At 51.7% G+C, this 10,183-nt stretch overlaps 2 protein-coding genes across 2 annotated transcripts in view; one reads left to right on the top strand and one right to left on the bottom strand.

The window, feature by feature from the left end:
- Positions 1-2,691: 2,691 nt before the first annotated feature.
- On the bottom strand, positions 2,692-4,154 carry LOC128898370 (basic proline-rich protein-like). The gene is made up of 3 exons (XM_054172012.1): positions 4,016-4,154; positions 3,143-3,545; positions 2,692-2,869 (listed from the first exon to the last, which is right to left on the bottom strand). Exons 1-3 carry the CDS (start codon positions 4,152-4,154, stop codon positions 2,692-2,694), a joined length of 720 nt encoding a protein of 239 aa, XP_054027987.1.
- A 5,764-nt stretch (positions 4,155-9,918) lies between these two features.
- Positions 9,919-10,183, top strand: part of PAX6 (paired box 6) — a 15,520-nt gene continuing 15,255 nt past the window's right edge. Inside the window, 1 exon segment of the mRNA XM_054171657.1 lies at positions 9,919-9,979. Coding sequence (XP_054027632.1) covers positions 9,957-9,979 — 23 coding nt within the window. The 5' untranslated portion in view covers positions 9,919-9,956.

Raw genomic sequence — 10,183 nt, 5'->3', positions numbered from 1 at the left:
TAACGTCTCCGCATGCCCCCGCCTCGTCCCCTGCCGCTCGCCCTAACCAGGCTGGTCCTTGTCGCCGGCCCAAAGGGCCGACCGACCCTGGGCAGCAGGGGCACCTCAGCCCCATGGAGGGAAAAAGCTAGGGCAGCGGGCTAGAGCCCTGCACAACAGGTGGGGGTGGGAGGGAGGAAAGGAGGGAGCGGCTCCGGCCGCTGCCCGCCCGTCGGAGGGGGCGCCCCGGGGCGGAGGGGGTGGCCGGCGCGGCCAGCGGCTTCCCAAACCTCCCCCTCCCCGCGCGGGCGGCACAACCCCCTCCCCTTCCCCCCGCCCAGTGACCCGAGCCCTGCTTCCTCGCCGTTACCCATCTCAGGTGGCAGGGGCAGCTGCAGGTTACCACACCCGTCGGGGGCCCCGCTGAGCCCCCCGGAGCAGCCGGCTGCCTGGTCGGGACTCAGCTGGACGGGATGGGAGCGGGTGCAGAGGGTCCGGTGCGGCTAGACCTCACGCCGCCTCGGAGGGGCGCGGAAAGGCGAGATGGTGGTGGGGCTGCGGGAAGGAGAGGCGAGGAAGGCTGTCGTCGGGGGCCACGTCCCAGCTGCCTTTCACTGATAACGCCGGGGTCTCGCCTGTCGCCGCGGGAGCTTGGTCGCCCTGTACTGGCTGGGAAAATTCTAGTAGAAGAGGCGACCACTTCTCGCCGCCAAAACTCAGGCTTGCCTCCCCCACACTAAGTACCTCTGCTAAATCAGGGCTTCAGTGGGAATGAGAGAGACCCTAGAAAGGTCATTCTTCCACCGAAGTAACTCGAAACAAAACAAAAATAAAAACCACCATAAAACCTAAATCACTGCTTACCTGTCCTCGAGCATCTCCAAATACTCCTTACGGTGCATTAGAGGGAACTCTCCCTGCGAGGCTTCACTATAGTATACCGGTAAATGGACATTCTCCTTCAGTAATAAATCAAACACCATCTATCTCAGATCCTCCTCCCTAATTAGAGATGTTTATTGGAGATGGTGTTTATCCAGCTGTCATGCCGAGAAAAAGCTGTGACATAATTACCTCTGACCAGATAGTCTTTTATATGCATATCTCGCTGACACATAAAGCAATTGGCTTGCATTAAAAATGACAAGATCAAATGTTGATTTTAGCCCATATAATAGTATTTCTGGTCACTAAATTAATTGAAATTCTATTGTCAGGCTCTCCAAATTACGAATCTTGTGATATAAACTTCTCCTTTTTTAGGAATTAAATGAGTGGCTCCACCAAAGGGATGGGCAGAGGGAAAGGCACCCTGCAAACTTGCCGCGATAAATCAAACATGCCTGCTAAAAGCAAAAGAGCCCTCGACCCCTCAGCCTAATAACACAGTTGACGTGAATCCGAGGAGTTTCTCTATCGGTTCCTCGCAGTTTGCCAAATTTAGATTTTGCTGCTAATTCAGGAGGCCAGAAGAACCGGGAGGGAGGGAGAGGAGAGCGCGGGACCCCCTTTTCCCTGCGTTGCTTTTTAAGCCCGCAACCTCGGCGGGGCTCACTGGGATTCGTGGCGTTGGCAGCGGCTGCGGAACCATCTGCGCGGGGCTGCGAACGAGCCCTGATAAGCTCCGAATTACTCTGTAATTGAAAATATATTTTTAGGAAAGGATGGTTTTACAAATATCAAGGGTGTAGGCTTTTGATCCTTTCTGCTGCCTGTGTTCTCCGGTTGCTAATAAAACTCGCATTGAGCTCCTTAGTGGCTTGATTAACAGGCAGATTAACTGTTACTGGGGTTTTGAACAGCTTGTCCCAATCAATAGCATTTAAAAAGCCCGTCAGGATGCGCTAAGCTTCCAACCCCCCTTCTCCTCCGAAGGCTTTTTGAGAGGGTCCGGTTGCATGACACTTTTTTCATATATATATATATATATATAATCGAAGGCTTTCTTGTACAGAAAGATGTATTTTCGTCTTCCAGTTTCAGAGAAACTTCAAAATGGTCCAGAAAGCCTTTTTTTTATTTATTTATTTTAAATCCTATCAGCCAAAAGTGTACCTTATGCAGAAGGCCAACCAAAAAAAAAAAAAAAAAAAAAAAAAAAAAGGTTACATCGATTCCAAACTTTTTGCAGATTGTTTATAAACTAGAAAAGCTCCCTTTAACTCAGTGTCCTGTGCATTATAGGTTTCAAACACTGTCTCTACATATACAAATAGGCATTAAGTGTCCTGAAGGCAAAAGCATTGTAGTCTAAGACGTCAGGACTTGTGTATCTCCTCAGTTTTAGACCGAACTGGACAAGAGGACTTTAAGCATTTTTCTGGGTATTAAAAAAGGTAGTTTGCAGCCCGGATATTAATACAACGAGACGATATTGGAGTCCCTAACTCAGCATTTTCTGCTTTCAACGCTTAAGAAAATAGTAAAGGGGAGCAAACGCTGGTGTTTAGCACAGATCAGTACCCAGACAGGAGATCATGTAAAAAAAAAAAACCAAACCTTTAATTAGGGGGAGAAAATTCATATATAATAGTTACTTACCTTTAAAATATATATATATTATGCCCATTTTTTAAATTTCCTTTTTTGTTTGTTGGTTTGGTTTTGAAAAGTTTAAAAAAAAAAAAAAAAGAGGAGGGGAGAAGGAGAAACAAACAGATGCAGAAAAATGCTAGTTACAATAATCCTATGGGGATTTAAAAACAGAAATCTTCAAAGGGTGTCTAAGTCGATGCCGAGAGCCACTACCGGAGCCGCAGGGTCCTGGGGCTGCGGGATGCCACGGCGCAGCTCTCTCCCGTGGAAGGGGGAGCGGTCTGCGTTGGCAGGAGGGCAGGGCTTTCGGGAAGGGGGAACGTGGAGCACCTCATAGCAGTGCTTCTTCTCTCGTCTAATTAAAAAGGTGAGAGGAGCATTTTTGAAAGTCGAAAAATCACTTTTAATTAAGATTAAAGAAAAAAAAAACAACAAACCAAACAAAAAGCAACCGAACTTAAAACTAAAATCACGGGGGGAAATGGAGGAAAAAGAAAAAGCAGGCCGGGCAAGCGGGGAAGGTGGTAGCATTCTCGGAAGGGCGAGGGGCAGCTGGAAAGCTGCTAGGTAGGAAAAAATGGAAAAAGAAAAAGCAAAGCCAGCCTTTCCTCTGGAGGTATCTAGGCACGGCAGTCCCTGAAAGTCCTGGTTCTCCCGGCCGGGCACCTCTGCCGGGGGACTCCGGGCCTGGGGACGAGGGGCCGTCGTAGAGGGTGCGGAGGCCAGGACCGGGCGAACTGCCCCCTGCTCCGGTGGACGGGCAGGGGGTAACGGGCCTGAGGGTGGCGGTGGGGCTAGGCCGATGTGGTTCCCAGTTCCGCTCAGTGCCTCCGCGGCCGCGGGCGGAGTTAAAATGGCGGCGCCGAGCCGGACCGGACCTCGCGGAGCTCCGCGCAGGGACAAACCCGGCTCCGTGGGACGCGACGGGGCGGGCGGTACCGCACTGGGGCAGGCGCGGCTCTGCGGCCCGCCCCGCTGCTCTTTCTTCCTCTCAACTTTCTCTCGGGGCTCCCGCTCCACCGGCGCCCCCCCTCCCCCACCGTGACGTCACCGGCTTCACCCCTGCCCTCCCCTCCTTGCCCGGGTATATATAATTTTTTTTTTTTCCCCCGACTAGGGGGGCGTTAAAAGTTCTTTTGGGGGGAGGGAACACAAAGCCCGCCGCGCCCGAGGGGAAAATAGCAACAAGATTACGGCTGCTTTATTCCTGCGAAGAGGCGTAAGAAGGTGCTAATCCAAGGGATGGCTAATTGAGAGCTTGTAAAAATTATATTTGCCTGCGATTCTGGACAAAGTGGTTTCTCTCTTTTTCCCCTTTAACGCCCCGTGGACGAGAATAAAAAGAAATCGCTCATTTGCTAGAGAGGGAGAGAACCAAAGGGGTGGGGGAAAGCAAGACAAAAATTTTAAACCCACGGACACGACTGACTTCAACTGAGAAAAAGGACTAGATTCCAGCTTTTAAATCCCTTTGGAGCCTCTGAGATTTGTGCGAATTTACAAATCGCAGCCTCTTTCTGTCGCCCGCAGGATGCGTGCGGCGGGACGCCCGGCCTCTGCCACCGGCAAGTAGGAGGGCAGGCAGGATCCACCACGACTGCTCGCCGGGACCCAGCCTGGAGGGGATACAAGCGGGACATCGGTTCGTACTTAGTTTTGGCCCTTGTTTTGGTTCTCTTCTGTCTCTCTGCATAATCTCCTCGGAGCCCCTGAGATGATGTTTGTCCACGGGCAGGTTAACTTGATGGCAGCAGATACTTTAGAAAGTTTGGGGGAGGAGGAGACAAAGCGAGAGCGGGGAATAGGGGGCGGTCGGGGAAGAGGGGTCCTGTCCCAGACCCTAGTTTTGGCAAAGTCCTCCTTGGGGTGCCCCACAGGCCCATGGCCGGGTTCTCCTGCTCTACCTTACCTGTAGAGGAGATCCACACCAGATGCTCCTGTGTGTCCATTGCGATATTCAGCTCCGTTTCTACGTATGTGCATGACTCGGGGAAATAAAGAAACAAACCGTCATGTTGACTTAGTCCTGGAGAAGGCGACAAGAGCCGCGCCGAGGAGTGGGGAACGGGGAACTGCTCTGGTCCCTCGCCGATGCAGGTCGCGTCGGCGGGTCCCGGGGCAGCAGTGCTGGCGGCTCTCCCTTCCTCTCAGCCTCTGAGGAAAAATTTTATTCGGCCCGATCCCGATTTCAACGGAGGCCAGGGAGAGGCTTCCCTCCTCGGCCTCAACCTCCAGGGCCTCCGCGCCGGGCGCCGAGCGAGGTGGCCATCGGGACACTCCGGCCGCGGGGGAAGGGGCAAAGGAGCGAGCGGCTGAGGGAAAAGCAGTAGTCTCTTAAGAGCCCATTTTGTACTATTAGGGAGCTGTGGCAGCTTCTCGGCGGGACCGGGGATGACAGTGCATGACGGCTGGGCAGCCCATTATCCCGTTCCCATTGAGGGGCCCTTTCACTCACATGCAAACTCCTTGGCAGAGTCGTTTGTCTCGTCATTGTACTTTATTTAAGAATGCAATGGTTGTCAGGGCTCTTATTCAATTTCAAGATACTTTATTGATGAGCTTTGACTTTTAGCACTTTTCACATGTCAAGAGAAGTCAAGTGTATGCAGCTACGACTTCATTTTATGCTTTGCGCGTTCATACTCTCCACTTTCCACCGTGACTCCTGGAATTTCTTTTTCCTGTCCCTTCTCCTTCTTCCCTTTCTTTCCTCCAAGCTTTTTTTTTTTTTTTTCCCTTTTTTTTTTCTTCTTCTTCTGTTTTCCCTGTGCAGACCCCCCCGTTCACCCTGGCCCATTCGCCATAACCGATTGGGACACCCTGAGCTCGGACTGGTGCTCCCAGTGTAACCTTAAATGCATGCGCGGAGGGGTTGCTTTAGAGTTTACTGAGGTGTGTCTTAATAGTCGGGCATTCAACAAATGTACTTGTGGTGTGTGGTCAGAGCAGCAAAGTCATTTACTTACTTTCCCCCTCGAGTTTCTGCCAGCCAGTGAAGGGGCTCCCTTTGCAAAAGGCGGGGGTGGGAAAACCCCTTCTGCTGCCGGGCACAAAACGACTGCACTGCCCAGCTCCCGGCCGTTGCCCGCCCCCGCCGCAGCCTGTGGGACACTACCACCCCCACCCCCCCCCCAAACCTCTTTCAGGTCATTCACGGTGTCTTAAAAACAAAACAAAACAAAAAACCACACAAAAAAAAACCCACCACCAACCACCAAAAAAACCCCACCAGACCGGCAGCCCTTAGTCAACAAATGGCACGTGGGAGAAGTTTGTGAGTGTTTGGTAAAGGACTCTTCAGGGCCTTTCACAAGAGCCCTCAATACACAAAGTAAATGGTGTATTTGCTCTGCTCTTTCCCGGCCGGGCAGAGCCTCCCGCTCCCCGGCGCTGGGAGCGGGAAGGGGGGGCGGTGCCGGGCTAGGGGAGCTCCGGGTGATTCTCCTCTGACAAAGCGCCTGTCTCCCAAATATTTATGTCTTTACCATTTGAATGTTATTTTCCCCTTATCTCCATTGTCGGACGGGAGCGAACTGTTTAAATGCAAATTGACCTTTCCCCCCCCCCCCCCCATTCTCCTCCTCCTCCACCACCCCCTCCCACCCCTCCACCCGCGGCCCCCTCCCCCAGCCCGACCTGAAAACGCGCCGGTCCCCGGGGCCCGGCTGGCAGGCGGCGGGCGCGGTGCGCGGGGCCCGGCGGCGGTGGTGATGGTGGTGGCGGTGGAGCCCCAGGCCGGGCCAGGCAGCGGGTGCGGAGCCGGAGCGGGGAGCCGGGCCCAGTGTATTCATATTCAAACGGCTGGGCCAATTGAGCCGTGCCGGGCGGCGGGCGGCCAATCGTCGGCGGGGAGGCGCTGGCAGTACTTTGCATAAAGCAATATTTTGTGTGGGAGCGAGGGAAGCATTTGCATGTTGCGGAGTGATTAGTGGGTTTGAAAAGCCAGCCCCGGCTCGGCCGCATTTCCCGCTCTGGTTAAGGCGCAGGGAGGAAGTGTTTTGCTGGAAGATGATGACAGAGGTCAGGCTTTGCTAATGGGCCAGTGAAGAGCAGTGGAGGCGAGGCAGAGACCAAGGCACACATACATTAATACACTTGAACCATCACCAATCAGCATAGGTGTGCTCTGTCTCTCTCTCCCCACTTCACTCACACACTCTTTTATCTCTCGCTCTCCAGTCACTGACAGCCCATTTTATTGTCAATCTCTGTCTCCTTCCCAGGAATCCAAGATCACACAACCAGCAGCTTCAGTGGAGAAAAACTATTTTGCTGGCAACTCTTTTTAAAGCACCATCATTTCAAATCAGTGCGCTCTTAAACTATTGACAGAAGCTTTGACAACAAGACAGGATGCCTCATAAAGGTGAGTCTGCTCATTTCTTCTCCCAACTTCTCCCTCCTTGCATTTTAATATTTAGGCAGGGCTCTTGCTCTCTCCTCCTCTCTTTCTCCCTCTCTCGCTCATATTGCCATTTGCATTCTGGAGAGCTTCCCCGGGAACTTTCCAGCCTAGGAGCTCACAAACTTTCTGCCTTTCACATGAGTCCGTGTCCTCTGGAAAAGCTACAGCATCTGACTCGGAAAGCAATGCCAACACCAGCAGCAGTAATTCCCACGCAGCATTTGCTGGGCAGGGAGACCACAAGCGCCGGTGTCTGTGTTGCCGAAGCTGCCGGTACACCAGCTTGTAGGAACGACGAGGCCGGAGCCTGGGCCGGGTTGGGGCCGTGATCGTAGCCCGGGGCTGCCGTCCCGGACGGCCACGGCCCGACCTGGGCTCCGGCCCCACGCCACGCCGCGTGGGAAGGAGGGAGGGATGGAGGGAAGGAAACGGCGCCTTGTTGCCCCAGGGCCGGCCCCGTCCGCGGCTTCTGCTTTGTGTTCCTGCGCTCTCGGTTAGGAAATAATCACCCGTGATGGTGGGGGGAAAGAAAGAACAAGCGGCCGGGAGAGTTGCATTGGGGTGGGGGGGGAAAGGGCAAAAAGAATAAATCACATCCTAGGCCAAGTCAGCTCCCAGGCGCGGTACAGGCGGGGAGCTGAGCGGAGCTGAAGGGCTGTCAGCTTTAATCAGCCACCCGGGGATCTTCCCAACTTGTCCCTAGTGCCTGCAACTTTCCCAGATCCAGCGCGGGAGAAGCGCCGGGGGCGCGGATCTTCCCGCACCGTTTTCCGCGGACCCCATCGGCCGCCCCCTCACCACCCCATCCCTCCTCGGCACAGGGGCGCGCGGTGTCCTCTTTGGGGAATCTTTTTGCTGCTTTTTAAAATCCATATGCTTTCAAAATATTTTTTAAATTAATAGAAATTTTAAATCGCTTATTTCTGCAAGTTCCACGTAATGCCCCCTTCTATCCCCCCGTCCTGTGATTCCCTACCACAGCAAGGCTGCTTTTTTTTTTTTTTCCCCCATTTTTTCTCTCTCTCTCTCTCTCTTTTTTTTTTTTTTTTTTAAAGAAGTTGCAAACTCTTCGCCATGCAAAAAGAAAATAGGGAAAAAAAAGTCCTCCTGGAAAGCACAACAATAAACTTGATTCCTTTTCTCCTCGCAAGTGCAATCGGAAAAAAAAATATCTGGATTTGAATTTAACCTTCTAAGGCTTTGAACGGAGCTGTTAGACGGAGGTACAGAGCAGGAATAATCTCTGGAAAGTTTAAACACAAACTTTCTCGAACTATTAAATGTACGTGGCAGAGGCTGTTTTGGAAAGCGACGACAATGTCCTAGAGAAGAAAAGCGAATGCATGTTCTCCAATTTACGGACATAAAATAATAAAAGTGGCCCTTGACAATAAATGTTTATAGCTGCTGACCTTTACCAACGCCTAATGGCAAAACGATTCGTTTTTAGCTTTTTCTAATTTGCCTCAGAACACGAAACTTTGCCATCTTAACGTCTAATTACGACTTCACCGGGACAGGGGGAAAAAATGTTATCCGCCATCAGATTATATGAAGATTTCGAGATTAAAAAAGGACTTGCAGATTAGGCCCGGCCTCTTAGGACACGGCGAATCGCATTCCTCTCTCGCTCGGGAGCCGGGTGCAGGTCCGCAGGTCCCTGCGGGGAGCGGCCGATCCGGGTTCCAGACAGAGAAGGAGATTTTGAGATCGTATGGCTGCAGGGAGCGGGTCCGCCGGACCCGCCCGGGACGCCAGGGACGGTGGTGGAAGCGTTGGAGAGTTGCTGAGCAGAACCGCTGCTCCCTGGCCCCATGCCTCCTCTCACCTTGCTGAAGCATTTGGCTATCCTTGCCCTCTATTGTAAGAGGCTTTCGGCTGTGTTTGGGGTTTGGTTTTGGTTTGTTTCGGGGCGCTTTCCTCTCTCCCCCCTCCCCCCTCCCCTTTTAAATCCACTCATTGTCATTTCTGAGGTCCGTGTTGGCAGAGCTGAGGGCTGGAAGTTTAATGGTGGCTTTCTGGATGGCTTCATTAACCCCGCAGGCCCCACGTTTATGAGTTGTGCGTGAAATATGTGAGGAAATTGTGTCTGAAGAAGTGGGTTTCCCGTTCGGTGTGTGTCTATGCAGACGTGTTTAGTGTATTAAAGGGATGGCTTCACGTTCAGTTCAGCTGGAGGAGATATCGCCACGTCTCCACTGAAGTACAGTGTAGCTTGCCTTGCTGCTAATCAGGTAGCTCTCCAAAGAGCAGTAAATATTTACCAGTTAAAGTCTTCATGCTGCGAGAAAGTACTTGTTTGATGTTTATTTTTATGGATTTAAGATTACTAAAAGCTACTTAATAAATTATACCGTGGCTAGTCCTGAATGGGGAAACGTGCCTGTTTGAATTCTCCATCATATGCAGGAAGAGTAAAATTAATATTCATTATAGGCACAGAAGAAAGAGAATGGGTATTTTTAGGCGAAAAAAAAAGGAGAGAAAATGAAGGCTGCGACTATTTCATTATTTTACCTCCTTTTTTTTAGCAACCCCCTTGAATGGGCTCTTTATTGTAATTGTCCCTCCCCAATTGAGCACCCCACTGAGCTGTTGTATCTTTTTACAACCCCTAACAACTCGCACCAGTAACACAATTACTGCCAGATATTTATAACGAGAAATTACTTTTCCATTTTCACCCGCGATGATTTCAAATAAATACATGGGGATGCATAAATAAATAAATAAATAGGGGGCGGGGGGGGAGGGGGAGCGAGAAGAAGGAGAGGAAAGGAGGGAGGGAAGGTGACGAGAGGAGGAGAGAGGGAGCAGGGGAAAGAGGGAGGGAGCGAGCGCGGGGGGGTAAAGAAAAAAAAAAAAGGCGCTGGGGACTGTCCAGGCGCTGGGTCAAGGCAGGCACTAATGAAGGGAGAAGGGGCTTGTTTCTCTGCTCTTTGTAAGTTGGAGGGTTGTTGGTCCGTTGAGTTGGGAAGCTGCGCGGCCGGTTAAGGAGCCTGGGTTTCTGCACTCGGGGTTTGGGTAGAGGAGCAGAATGGAGGCCATTGTTCCCTTTCTGTAGGCTTTGTTTAACAGTTCTCACCCCCTCCTGTTCTTACTTTTTAAAGCAGTGAGGCGAGGTAGACAGCGTGTGTCACAGTACAGTGAAAAAGGGGAAGATCTAAAGACCAAAAAAGAAGTTAATCACAAGACGGGGAGTTTGGGGGAGAAAAAGTTGCTAGTGCCAAGGGAAAAAAATGCAACCAAAACACAACAAACAAC

The sequence above is a fragment of the Dryobates pubescens genome, chromosome 22, assembly GCF_014839835.1.
Source record: "Dryobates pubescens isolate bDryPub1 chromosome 22, bDryPub1.pri, whole genome shotgun sequence".
NCBI classification, from domain to species: Eukaryota; Metazoa; Chordata; class Aves; order Piciformes; family Picidae; genus Dryobates; species Dryobates pubescens.
The sequence above is the reverse complement of the archived record's forward strand: the minus strand, read 5'-3'. Positions and strand labels throughout refer to the sequence as shown.

Bases quoted from the DNA above. Each gene is read 5' to 3' on its own strand.
- LOC128898370 (XM_054172012.1), bottom strand. From the start codon at position 4,154: ATGTCCCGCTTGTATCCCCTCCAGGCTGGGTCCCGGCGAGCAGTCGTG. The intron at 3,546-4,015 runs GTAAATTCGCAC...ACGGTGGGGGAG, and splicing joins ACAGAAAGAGGCTGCGATTT to GGGGGGCGCCGGTGGAGCGG. The intron at 2,870-3,142 runs GTGCCTAGATAC...CTTTTTAATTAG, and splicing joins CAGGACTTTCAGGGACTGCC to ACGAGAGAAGAAGCACTGCT.